The sequence below is a fragment of the Rana temporaria genome, chromosome 8, assembly GCF_905171775.1.
Source record: "Rana temporaria chromosome 8, aRanTem1.1, whole genome shotgun sequence".
Classification (NCBI taxonomy): Eukaryota; Metazoa; Chordata; class Amphibia; order Anura; family Ranidae; genus Rana; species Rana temporaria.
Window position 1 is genome coordinate 46,875,978 of NC_053496.1, and position 14,303 is coordinate 46,890,280.

The 14,303-nt window shown below is 41.6% G+C and overlaps 1 protein-coding gene across 1 annotated transcript in view; it reads left to right on the forward strand.

Annotated features, from left to right (window-relative positions):
- Nucleotides 1-10,600, forward strand: part of LOC120910385 (M1-specific T cell receptor beta chain-like) — a 68,442-nt gene extending 57,842 nt beyond the window's left edge. The window contains exons 3-6 of the mRNA XM_040322144.1: nucleotides 2,601-2,930; nucleotides 4,488-4,505; nucleotides 6,820-6,926; nucleotides 10,321-10,600. Of these exons, the coding sequence (XP_040178078.1) occupies nucleotides 2,601-2,930; nucleotides 4,488-4,505; nucleotides 6,820-6,926; nucleotides 10,321-10,341 (476 nt within the window). The 3' untranslated portion in view covers nucleotides 10,342-10,600. The remainder of the gene's footprint in view (nucleotides 1-2,600; nucleotides 2,931-4,487; nucleotides 4,506-6,819; nucleotides 6,927-10,320) is intronic.
- Nucleotides 10,601-14,303: the final 3,703 nt, after the last annotated feature.

Consider the following 14,303-nt stretch of genomic DNA (forward strand, 5'->3'; position numbering starts at 1 on the left):
TAAACTGGGGCGAATTGAACAAGCTGAAGTTAGAAGTTGATTGGTTACAATGCACAGGTGCACCAGATTCTGTTTGCACCAGTTTTAGTAAATCCCCCCAAAGTGTATCTAAACCCAAAAACAAAAATGTATTAGTTTATTTTAGGCTTTTTTCCCTTTATTTTCAACTGCCAATCTGGCCAGAAATCTGTTTCTTTTTAAATTCCTCTTACCCGACCAAGTTGTCCAGCAAAATTGGCAGTAAAATGGTTAAGATAAACCACTGACATTTATTTATTTATTTATTTATTTATGTGAAACCTTTACCCCCCCCCCAAAAAATAAAATAAAAAATTGCTCTCTATAAATACTTTCTGTTGATTTTTGCTCTCTGGCCCATTCCAGAGATTTTCCCACACAGCAGGACATTAGAGTAAATCACTTTAAAATGAGGTGTAATCCCCTCTTTTAGATTTTCCATTGTTTTCTTTGGAGACACAGCAGGAAGTGAAAGAAAATGTTAAAATATGATCAGAAATCTTCTCTTAGACAGTTGTTATTGGATCAGGTCCCTGCGCCTCCTGTTCTGCTGGTGTAAAATCTGGACTTCCTCTTGTTTCCCCATCTTGGAGATACAACAGGAAGAGAGGAAAAAAAAGGTAAAGAGTGAAGGGAAATCCCCTTTTAGACAGTCGTGACCAGAACAGGTGTACCCTCAACTCTTGTTCTGGTGGCAATTGTAAAAAAAATGGATTTCCCTTTATTTCCTGTCTTGAAAATATATCAGGAAGAGGATAAAAATTGTGAAAATTGAGGGCAATCCTATCCTAGACAGTTGTGACCTGAACAGGTTCCCTGCACCTATTGTAAACCATGCACCAATTGTAAAACTTTAGATTTCCTCTTGTTTACTGTCTTGGAGATGCAACAGGAAATGGCAAAAAGTGAATATAAATCGCCTCTTTGGACATTCGTGACCAGAAAACGTGTCCCCTCACCTATTGTTCTGATGACTGTAAACATTTGGATTTCCCCCCACTTCCTGTCTTGGAGATACTGCCAAAAGATAGAAATGTTTTGAAAATTGAGGGGAAGTCCTCTCTTTTGAGCAAAACATGTGCCCCCCCCCCCCCCATACTGACAATAACTGTAGAATTTTGGATTTCTCCTAATTTACAACAGGAAGGGTGAGAAAATGATGAAAAGTGAAGGGAAATCTCCTCTTAAACAGTTGTTACTGGAGCACCAGGTGTCTCCTCACCTCTTGTTCTGGTGAAAACTGTGAAAATGTGGATTCCCTCCCGTTTCCTCTTGTAGAGATACAATAGGAGGAGAGAAAAAAAAAAAAAGGGGACATCCCCTCTTAGGGCTCTTTCACACGGGCGGACCGTATGTCTGCTTTTTCATCCATCCGTGTACGGATGAAAAAGGGACATACATTGGTCCCTATGAGATTGCGGTCATCCGCTGACACCTGATCTCACCCGGCTCCGCAATCCTCTGATTCTGCAGACGGAGGAAAACCCTATTTTTCCATTGATCTGTGGATCGGATCGGGTGAACACGGACAGAAAAGACACAGTGTGCAGGGACTGCCCTGTCATCCGCCAGCCCTGCGGGGATCAGCGGAGCGATCTCCGCTAAGCAAGCGGAGGTTCACAGGGCTGATCAGTGTGAAAGAGCCCTTAGACAGTTGTTTGCTGGGGGGCTAGGGACCCTGCACCTCTTGTTCACATGACACCTCTTGTTCACATGACAATTGTAAAACATTGTATTTCCCCTCATTTCCTATCTTGGCGATCTAAAAAGAAGAGAAAAAAATGTTGGAAAATGAGGAGACATCCTTGTTTGGGCAGTTGTAGCCAGAGCAGTTGTCCCCTCACCTCTTGTTCTGGTGACAACTGTAAAAAATAAAATTCCCTTCATTTCCTGTCTTGGATATATGACAGGAAGGGAGAAAAATGGATGGAAAATTAAGGGAAATCTCCTTTGTAGACAGTTGTGACTAGCACTAGTGTCTCCTCACCTCGTGTTCTAGTGACAACTGTAAAAATGTGGATTTTCCTCCATTTCCTGTCTTGGAAATATCAGGATAAATTGTAAAACGTGAGAAGAAATTCCAATCAAGGTGTCACCTCACCTCTTGTTCTGGAGACAACTGTAGAATGTTGGATTAATTCTCACTTCCTGTTTTGGAGATACAGGTTGTGACCAGAGCAGGTGTCCCCCCCCCCCCCCCCCCCGGTGACAACTGTAAAATATTCGATTTCCAGAGACACAATAAGCAGTGAGAGGAGCTCTCTCCAAAGTTATGGAAAATCCCTTCTTAGACTTTTGTACCCAGAAAAGGCATTTTCATTGGATGATTTTGCTCACCTTCTAATCCAGTGACAACTTTAAAATGTTAGATCTCCCATTAATTTCCGTAACAATGGTCACTAGGACTAATAGAGAGGGGGATTCTCACTAGCGAGGACACAGACAGCAATATAAGTTCTAATCCTTTCACACTCCATCCAAAAGTAATGGCAAGATATACAGTTTAACATATCTGTATGTTCTAGGTCTACTCTTACAAGACAGCCATATTGAATTCCTATATTTTCTGTTTTTCTTCAAAGAAAATGGTGAGGTACAGCGTCCCCCCACAGTAAATATCTTTGGTCCAAACAAACAAGAGTTCAAAGATCACAAACTCATCTCACTGGTCTGTGTGGCAAGTGGCTTCTACCCAGAACATGTACAGTTAAATTGGATTATTAATGGCATACCAAGAAATGGCCTGTACCAAAATGTAGCGAGCAAAAAAGAGAACGACACCAGTTTTTCCACCAGCAAACGCCTCACTCTGACAAGATCTGAATATTTCAACACAGAAAACAAATTCAAATGTGAGGCGGGCTTTATTGGAAACGGCAGTGTTGCCTTTGCTGAGGTTACGGGAGAATCAGGTATGTAAAACTGGCACAGAAACAAATGATTTTAGGAATCATAAAGTGTATGCTTGGCCAAAAACAAACCAAAAGTATAATAGTGAATTCTCCATGCCTTTGAGAAGCTGCAATACATGGCTACAAGCTTTGTGAATGCCTGACCATCACACCTATGTGGGCTTGTTGGTCATTCTATTGCAAAATCATGGCCATTACCATGAAGTTGCCCGCTTTCCTTTAAGGTTATAAAAGCCTCATCTCTTCTGGGAAAACTTTCCATAAGATTTTGGAGACTGTCAATGAATGCCTTACCATCACGCCTATATGAGCTTGTTGGTCATCCCATTCAAAAGCCATGGCCATTGACATGGAGTTGCCCCCTTTTCTCTAAGGTTATAACGGCCTTCACTGTTCTGGGAAGACTTTTCAAAAAAAAATTGTGAAGGTGTCTGTGGGAGTTTGTCCCCAGTCAGCCAAAATACATTTTTTGAGGTTAGGCACTGACGCTGAACAAGAAGAACTGGTTTGCAATTGATGTTCAATCTTTCAAAAGATGTTCCATAGGGTTGAGGTCAATGCTCTATGCAGACCAAAACCGTTACCAAGTCAAATTCAGGTACTGACACTGCTTGCTGTCATGCTCGCCCCAATGTCTACGTCAGGAACTTGTAAGTGTTTCTTCTATCAATAGCAGGCTCTGTTCCTTTAAGGCAACAATGCCTACCACTACTTGGTTGCCCCCAGATTTTAGTACACACTTCTATAGTCTCTGGACTGGTGTCATGAGGACTTAGCAAAGGTAACAGAAAATGGTATCTGTAGTGTTGAGGCAGATCAGGTATGGGCTGTAGCAGTGCAGGACAGCATCCATGTGGTCCGATGGGAATGAACCGAAGTTCATTTTCATCGGACCAAACCGACCGTGTGTGTAGGCTATCGGTCTGGTTTCCTTCGGTCCAAAATTTCTAAACATGCTTCAAAACCGAACCGATGGACCGCTGCCCCATCGGACCAAACTGATAGTTAGTACAGAAAAGCATCGGTTCAAAACCCGCGCATGCTCAGAATCAAGTCGACGCATGCTTGGAAGCATTGAACTTCGTTTTATTCAGCACGTCGTGTGTTTTACGTCACCGTGTTCTGACCCGATCGGATTTTTAACTGATGGTGTGTACACACATCAGGCCGTCAGGCCACTTTAGAGGTGAACTGCTGAAAACGGTCCAACGGGCCAGTCTCATCGGTTTGGTCCGACCGTGTGTACGGGGCCTAAGGCCCCGTACACACCATAGAATCCATCCGCTGAAAAATCCCAGCGAATGGGTTTCAGCGGATAGATCCTATGGTGTGTACACTCCAGCGGATCTGTTTCCGCGGATATTTATCCCCTGGGATGGATTTCCAGCAGATAAATATTTGATGACATGCTATCAAATCTATCCGCTGGAATCCATCCCAACGGATGGATCCGCTGGTCTGTATAGACTCACCGGATCCATCATAAAATATGATTTGGTTAATACTGTTTCAGGTGACCTATAAATTGTAATTTACTCTCTGTTCTTTTCGTTGCAGATTGTGGTGTTTCTAAAGGTAAGTGATTTTTTTATTGAATTTCTTCTAGAGTACCAAAAATGTATTATTTTGTAAGTTGGACTGAAGTCTAATATTTACTTTGATAAATTGACATCCCATCTGTATTTTATTACTGTTGTTGTCCGGGGGACCTATGGTCGGGGAGCACTGATTTTTCAAAGCCGGCACCTCTTCCATAGACTCCCATGTTAAATGGTAATTTCTACGGTGAGTTTGGAGACACGTTACCGGCTGGTCGTAGATCCCTTGGACCCAGAACTTTGCACACATGTAGCCCTATTTCTCCTATACTAGTGTGCTAGTTTGTTGTCTGGGGGACCTACGGCTGGGGAGCACTTATTTTTCAAAGCCGGGCACCCCTTCCATAGACTCCCATGTTAAACGTCAGTCTAGTCATGGACACAGTGAGGCATGGGCACAGTGAGGCATGGACACAGTGAGGCATGGACACAGTGAGGCATGGACACAGTGAGGCATGTAGATGGACACCCTAGGCTTATACTCGAGTCAATACGTTTTCCCATTTTTTTGTGGTAAAATTAGGTGCCTCTGCTTATATTTGGGTTGGCTTATACGGTAATATCATGAATGTAAATGAATATGAATTTATTGTTGGCCATTATTGGCACCTTTAGCGCAGGAAAAGCTCAAGAAAAAAGTATCCCTTTACACTGGTCCCTTGCGCTTCACTGTGGTGTTAAAAATCCTGCTTGCTAAAAAAAATGCACCTTCCAGTTAAAATGATTGAAAACGCATCAATAACGCACCCGTGTTACATTTTTAATGTGTTTTTTGAGTCACATGACCTATAAAAAACACGCCATAAGCACAGTAAAATTGTGGTAAAATCGCAGCAACATCACATGCATTTTTGGTGACAATATCGGCACCTTTTTCTCTTATCAGCAAACTGCCGATAACACAATTTTTGACCGATATATTTGTTAAATTCCACTTTAATAACTTGCACACTGTATAACAGATACAAAAAAAATGATGATGTAAAAAATAAAATAGAAAAAACTGCCCCTACCCTATTCAAAGCTAAACTTAGAAAAAAAAATGCAGATACCCAATAGAAACTATACTGTATTTACCTCCAAATCTCTTGAACCCCCCAAACACAAAGTTGACCAGCAACTTTGAAAGCCAGCAACTCTATTGGTCTTTCAGGATGGTCATCAAAATAAATGGACCAATAAAAAGGCATGGGAGGCGGAAGGGGGGCAGGCCTAAAGCAGACCTTGCAATGAATGGAAATGTCCGCACAAAGTTCAGGGGCTGTGCATCTGCATGGATGACACATTAGGAGCAGCAGATATTTCCTTGCAAACGCTTCATGCCAATTGACAGCAATGGGACTACCTGGTAAACACAGGCCTTACACAGGGTACAGATTTATATGCCCCAAGTGAAGGAGGCCTTACACTCAGTGGTACCATATGCCAGGACAAATAGAGAATAGAGTCCCTATCAGAGACACAGAATATAAACCTAGTGGTGTTGACATGTAGACCCTTTACTTGGTTCTCCAAATGATAAAAGCATCACTATAATCTGGAGGTCTTACTTTGTGCCCCCATTGCCTGCTCTGAAGGCAGGACTAGGAAATTGGGTTGGAGGAGAGTTAAGCCTCGTACACACGCTCGGTTTTCTCGGCAAGAACCAGCAAAAAAATTGCTGGCAGAGCTTTCTTGCCAAGTAAACTGAGCGTGTATACAAGGCTTTCAGGTTTCTCGTCTGGAAATCTGGCCAGAATCTCGACGAGAAAAATAGAGATCCTGCTTTCCCGAAGAGAAACCTGAGAGTGTGTATACTTACCTGTCGCATGCTCGAAATGACATTGATGCATGCGCGGTAGCTTCCACGGCATAGGTAGGGTGAAGCAAGATGGCGGCGACGACATCGAATGTGAAGAGCGCATGCTCGTCGTACACGATGACGTCACAGCGTTCTTGCCTTTCAAGAGAACCAAGGTTCTTTTGAAAGGATTGTGTGTACACTCGGGCGGCAAGAGATTCTTGCCAAGAATCTCGTCAGAAAAAAGGACGTTTTTTTTCTGTTGAGATTCTGGCCCGTGTGTACGAGGCCTTAGGTGCAAATGCCAATGGGTTTCATTACCAACAGCAACGACTTGTAACCTCCCTAGAGGTATAACCTCCCTGCACATGTATGAAAAAGGTGGATGTATTAGTATGACAGGTGGGCTTAGAGGTATAGGACCCAACTGGTAATACACTTTAAAAAAAAAAAAAATGTAATCACAACCAGGGTTAAAGAAAAGCCTTCCAATGTTTTCTTTTCTTTCCAGAGAGTTACGCCATGTACATAAACCAGGGGAAGATTTCCTATATCATGGTTCTGTTCAAGAGTGGTCTGTATGCTTTGATCGTCCTGGCTATCATCTGGCGGAGGAAGGTGAGTGTTGGGGAGATGACGGGGTTCTAATAAGTGTGCGGGACTTGTGAATCACCATTGTCTGGAAAGGAGAATGGTTTGTTCTGCCGATGAGTCAAAATAAAACCATCTCATGAGACAATAACAATTCTATGTTACCGCTGCCTGTACTCTAGAAGAAGCCACAAAAATTAAAGAGCACGTAAACCCGAAATCTCATCTTCAGTATGTTTGGCATCCTGTCTCACTGTACGCAGTTCTGCTTATGCCACGTACACACCCTCAGAATTTCCGACAACAAATGTTTGATGGGAGCTTGTTGGAAATGTTGACCGTGTGTAGGCTCCATCGGACATTTTCTGTCGGAATTTCTGACAACAAAAATTTGAGAGCTGGTTCTCGAATTTTCTGACAACAAAATCCGTTCTCGTAAATTCCAATCGTGTGTGGAAAATTTCGACGCACAAAATTCCATGCATGCTCTGAATCAAGTACGAGACGGAAGCGCTCGGTCTGGTAAAGCTAGCGTTCGTAATGGAGATAGCACATTCATCACGCTGTAACAAACTGAAAAGCACAAATCGTCTCTCACCAAGTTTCTACTAACACGACTGGTATTGAACTTCCCTTTAATTATGCCGTCGTACGTCTTGTACGTGACCGCGTTCTTGGCGTTCGGAATTTACGACATTTGTGCGACCGTGTGTATGCAAAACAAGTTTGAGCCAAAATCTGCGGTTTTATTGTCGGAATGTCCGATCGTCTGTACGCGGCATTACAGTGCATGTAAACCCTTCTCTTATTTTCTCCCTTTTGGTCTGTTGAAAGAGTTATGTTATAGCTGTACTATTTTTCCTTAGTAAGGCCTCTTTCACACCAGTGGACCGATCGGGTCCACCTGTCAGTTATTCAGGTGGACCCGATCAGACCACCCATGGTTCTCTATGGGGAGGCAGATGTCAGAAGACATGTGTCCGCTGACCCCCGCCGGGCATCCGATCCAATAAAATCCTCTGAAAACAGACGTATGGCCATACGTTTGCCATCCTTCCAGCGGATCGGATGACAATTGAATGGAAACGAACATGCAGTCCCTTTCCATCCAACCACTCCATAGAGAACAGTGTGCTGTGTCCGTGTCCACTCTGCATAGCGGAGCAGACACAGACATGTCATCCACCTCCTCAGAGGGGACCAGCAGATAGATCCGAGCAGGTGGATCCCACTTGGACGGAGCAGCTAAATGTGAAATGGGCCTACAGATATTCTTTAAAACAGTTCTTCAGCCTTTTTGGAAAAAATATAAATAAATGTCAGCAGCTACAAATACTGTAGCTGCTGACTTTTAACAAAGGGACACTTACCTGTCCAGGGATCCAGTGCAATCACTTTTTTGACGGTCTTTGGGACCTCGGCACCAGCATGTTTACTTAGGGCAGTGTTTCTCAATTCCAGTCCTCAGGCCCCCCCAACAGGTCAGGTTTTCAGGATTTCCCTCAGATGAAAAGGCTGTGGTGATTACTAAGGCAGTGAAACTGATCAAATCACCTATGCAAAATAATGGAAATCCTGAAAACCTGACCTGTTGGGGGGGCCTGAGGACTGGAATTGAGAAACACTGACTTAGGGTGACCACATTTCCAAACTACCATTCAGGGACACCCCCTTCCCAAAAATCAGCTTGTGCTATAACCAATTTACAGAACTGTGATTGGACACAAGAGGCGGGATTTATGATTTCTCCAATCACAAGCAGGGGGGCAGGGATTGTGCTCCTTCAGGCATTCCCGGCCAGGACATGTACTGTCAGCGAGTAAAGCGGTGATGTGGCAGCCTTTTTTGCGGGCATAAGATTGGCCTGGGACTGTCCCGGGCAATCCGGGACATGTGGTCACCCTATGTTTACTGTGGGCAGCCAGCTGTGACTCCTTGCGGCTTCACAGATGGCTGCCCACTGTGCATGCACGAGCCACACTGCGATTTGTGAATGGTCTTGCAGCTTTCTGGTACCTGTAACATGTTTTCTGGTTGATTGCTGCAGCCAAAGTGGGAGTGGGCACTTGTCAAAACTAGGTACCCCCCCCCCCCAACAAGTGGAAAAAGTAGAGGGGGGGGCATCAAATGGAACTTCCCCTTTAGGGTAAAGTTGTGTTTTAAAGTGTAAATGTATATTGCATATTACGTCCATAATGGGGTGACTGCGTTAATTTTTTTACCTGGTAATCTTTCTAGTAACACACTTCCTGTCCTAGGTGACAACACTCACTCACTGCACTGTTTCTATGAAGGGTTGTCACCCTAGGACAGGAAAAAATGCTTTAAAAAATGCACCTCAGACGCCCTGCAAAAGATTTTATTTTATTAAGGTTTTTTTTTTACCTTACTGATATATGATAAACGTTTTTTTCCCCGCCTAGTCGTACAATTTAAAGTGGTTCTAAAGTCAGAAGGTTTTTTATCTTAATGCATTCTATGCATTAAGGTAAAAGACCTTCTGTGTGCAGCAGCCCCCAGTCCCCCTAATATTTACCCGAGCCCCATCTCAAACCAGCGATGTTGCACCAGCTGGTCTTGGCTGTCCAGGACTCTCCCTCCTCATTGGCTGAGACAGCAGCCAGGCGCCATTGGCTCATGCTGCTGTAAATCAGAGTCAGTGAGCCAATTAGGAGGGAGAAGGGGTGGAGCCGAGGCAAGGCTCCGTGTCTGAATGGCTTGACTTGGGTGTTCTCATAGCAATCTGCTTTCTGGCTAGGGCACTCAGCAGGAGGGAGGGGTCAAGAGGACCGAAGAGGAGGATGGGGGCTGCCCTGTGCAAAACCACTGTACAGAGCAGACAAGTATGACATGTTCATTATTTTCAAATGAAAAAGAAAACAAGACTTTCGTATCACTTTAAGAGTTATGCAGCTTTGCATACCCAACTGGTGACTAGGGATGAACTTGGGTTTGGTCTGAGCCAATCACCTGCATGAAGGGGAATCTCAACAACGTAGCTACATGCAAAACAGGATGGGGATGCTTGTAACATCATTGACTAATCTTGCCAATGTGGCCATATTAGGTCTTTGATGTCACAATCATTCCCCCCCACCCCCAGTGGTACATCAGCTGTGAGATGTGGAATTCCCCACCCACAGGTGACTGGCCTAGTACCGACAGCTTCCTTCTGGACTCGGCCGAATGTAGGTGTGGACCAAACACAGTCTTAACCCTACTGGTGTCCAAACGGCAGCTTTTGGATCTGTGTGGCAAAGCTTTGCTGTTGGTCACTCTTTGGGCCAAGAAGAAGTGCCTACTGTCTAAAGTAGGGTGATCTGCTCAAAGCCCAGACTGGAACTTCAGAAATGTTGAGTTTGATTGTATTTTTGTGCAACAGAGATGGTATATTGACTTGTGTTTATACTTCCTACTCTAGGTTCTCTCAGGATCTTGCTAGAGGATCACCCTGAGAATTATATTTTGATGCAGCTTCAATGCACAATGCACGCTTCACACGCCAAGTATATATCTTCAGTCTTACAAGGGAGTGAAGGTCAGCGGGTCCAGAAAGATGCCTATGACCTAGGAGACACAAGGACGGATCCGACATTGAAAACCCCTGGGGCTAAACGGCTGTGCAATTCTTCTTGTCGTCTGTGCTATTTATTTGTGTGCAATATTTACTTGTCAATAAATAACATTTTTCTGCATAATAATTGTCTATTGGTTTTATATATATATATTGTACATGCCAATAGGTTAGAGCCACTTTTCCTAACTTTTTGACCCCAGAGGAACCCTTAAAGACTAAACCCGGGACCCTCCATTGACTATATCTGGTCTCCCACAGTACACAGAGCATGAAAATGCAATTATTTTAGTAAATATAACCTGCTAAATACCCTTTCTCATCGGCAGTATATAGCAGTCTTGTGACTTATGTCAATGTCTGGTTAAAGCATGTAGAAGGAGTTTCCATTCTTCTCCTCTGGCTGTCCTATGAGGCTACATGACCCCTGACCCTCTGTCTGAAAAAAAAAAAACTCTCCAGCAATTCACACCAAACTGAGCATGTGCAGAGTGCCTCCAAGCCTCTGTTCTATTAGGGGATATAATGGGGACTGTGGAAGAAGGGGAGGATCAGAAGAGACAGGATCAAACAGCCTTTGCTGAGGAATTAACCCCTTAGGTTCCACAGTGAGTATAACAAGTATGCTTTACTGCATATACAGACTGATTTTACTGTTGTGGGTTTAGTAACACTTTAAAGCAATTTTATAATAATGGCCAGGAAAAAAACAAAGAGAGGTTCCCTTACTTTTCTTTTCAGAGCAGGGTGCTAATTTTGATGTCAAATTTCAATTTAATTTTAGTCATAATCTTTTGACTAATATGCTATTATAGTTTTAGTCATATTTTAATATTCTTAATTGTTTTAGTTTGAGTCATACGGTATTTTAGTCGATTAAAATCAAATGAGTTTAGTTAACCACTTGACCTCCGGAAGGTTTACTCCCTTTCCTGACCAGGCCATTTTTTGCTATACGGCACTGCATTGCTTTAATTGAGAATTGTGCAGACATGCAATGCTGTACAGGAATAAAATGTATGTAATTTTGTTTCTCACAAATGGAGCTTTCTTTTGGTGGTATTTGATCACCTCTGCATTTTTTATGCTATAAACAAAAGAAGGAAGACAATTTAGAAAATATATTCTATATATATATATATATATATATATATATATATATATATATATATATATATATATATATATATATGTATACAAAGAAGTGGAGGAGAACTGCACTCGGTATACATCAAGTGGCAGCAAACAGGTCTTCCCACGACTATATATATATACAGAGCTTTTTTTCTCAGAAAATATATATATATATATATGAGAAAAGTTCAAGAGTTGCTGCACTTAAAATGATTTTATTTTTCCAAATATTCTTGTAAAGGTTACATACCAAAAAAGTATTCAAAATATTTAGACATGGATGTCCTTTTTCGGGCTTACATGCTAACGCCCGTCTTCAGATCAAGTCAGAACATATCTAACAATTTCATGAAAGTCATGTGATTTTAAACACTTCACAAACTACATCACATATGGAATCAATTACATGGTTAATTGCTTACTAATCCAATCAAATTCCCACATGTGTAAATTCAAGTATTTCACACCATAGATACAAAAAAAGGGTTAATCCAGCTGGCCACAGTCTCAAAATTCCCCAGGAGCCATCCCAGTGTCAATCTGGAAAAAAAAAAAAAAAAATATATATATATATATATATATATATATATATATATGTATATAATGTAAAAAAAACATATATATATATATACTGTATTTATTGGCGTATAACACTCACTTTTTTACCCTGAAAATAGAGGGTAAACTGTGCCTGCGTGTTATATGCCGATAAATACAGTATATATATATATATATATATATATATATATATATATATATATATATATATATATATATATATTAGGGCTGTTACTGATCAAAAAATTTCTGTTCGATTAATCGTTTTTTTTTTAATCGACTAATTTCGATTAATTATAACGCACATACAGATCCCACTACTTTTAGCTGATCTCCTTGCAGGCGGATTCCCAGTGCAGCTACCAACCACTGGAAAAATGGATAGCAGGATACAAAAACACACAAAGGCAGCGCTCGATGGGAATAGCATTAAAACTTTTATAGTCTTCAAGTAGGTAACCAAATAAATATTGCACTGGAGATAAAATCGATGTAGCTACATAAAAACTGTAAAAATGGTGCGAGTAATACCAAACGGTACCAAAAGCAGTCATAAAAACATGTAGCTAAAAGTATGATACTGGTATAAAAATGTGTACAACAATACCACTGCTGAATCCAGATGAGGAGAGGTTAACATCAGTCCGTCGGCATGTAGATGTCCCGTGAAGGGAACTATCACAACTCCCAGTGTATGGCTGTAGAATCCCAGGTTGATAAAGGGAAGTGATAGAGGGAAGTGTAACAGCCCTTGCGTGTGGCAGATAGTAAGGTCCCGCCGGCATGCAGATATGAAGGCACAGCAAAGGAGCCCTTCAGATGGACACGGCAAGCCCCGCCGGTGTCCGTGACGTTACCGGATCTCCGACGGAACTCCCTGAAGGCCCGATTAAGCCAGAGGAGAGGTGAGTACCAATCAAAAGAATTTTAATCGATCAAAAAGATTTTGACCGATCAAAAAAATTAAAGATTAATCGATTAATTAAAAGTGAATTTGCACAGCCCTAATATATATATATATATATATATATATATATATATATATATATATATATATATAAATTGCAATAATATATATTGAAAAATTAAAACGGAAAGAAAAAAATGCAGACCCATATGCATCGATCAAAAATTATGAATCATAAAAATAAATATAAATCCAAATCTGTGTTTAATCCATTAGGAGTGATAGTATTAAGAAAATGTATCCAATGTACCTCACGTCTCCTCAAGGTAAGTTCACGATCACCATCTCTCGTGTTTCTTTCAGTGCCTTCTAATACCATATATTTTAATTGTGAGACAGCATGTCCTTTCTCCACAAAATGACGGGCAAGTGGTAGCTGTATTAGTTTATCTCTGATTGAATACTTATGACGGGCTATTCGATCCTTTACCTTTTGGGTGGTTTCTCCAATATATAATAATCCACATGGACATTTGATAGCATATACCACATACGATGATTGGCAGGTGTAGTGTCCCTTAATGGGAATATTAAAACCTTTGTGGGGATGTGAAATATATTTACCTTTTAATTATAGAGTTATATTGGATACAAGAAAAACAAGGAAAAGATCCCATGTTTTTCGGTCCCAGAAATTTGGGAACAGGCAGGGAAAATTGATCTGATTTCACCAATCGATCCCTAAGTGTTCTTCCTTTCCTATATGAAGGCATAGGTAAACTTCCAAAATTCATCAATAGTAGGATAACTAGTATTAAGTGTATTCCAATGTTTTTTAATAATATTAAACATTTTATATGAAAAAGGATGATACTGTGAGACAAAAGGAATTCTTTTAAGCCCTGGTTCACACTGGGTACGATTTGGTGCGATTTGAGATGCGATTTGACATGTCAAATCGCATCTCAAATTGGCGGCATTTGCCGGCAATTGTCGGCAATGGCACTGTCCTAATCGGTGAGACGCCGCACCGATTTAAAAAAGTAGTTCCTGTACTACTTTTTGCGATTTTGGGCCGCGATTTACATTGAACCCTGCGCAGTCTCTTAAATCGCGATCGAAATCGCGGCAAAATCGCAGCCGCGAAATCGCAGTAAGATCGCGATTTTACCGCGATTTTGAATTCGCAGCAGGGTGAACCTAGCATAAACGATCTTTTAGGCATCCTGTT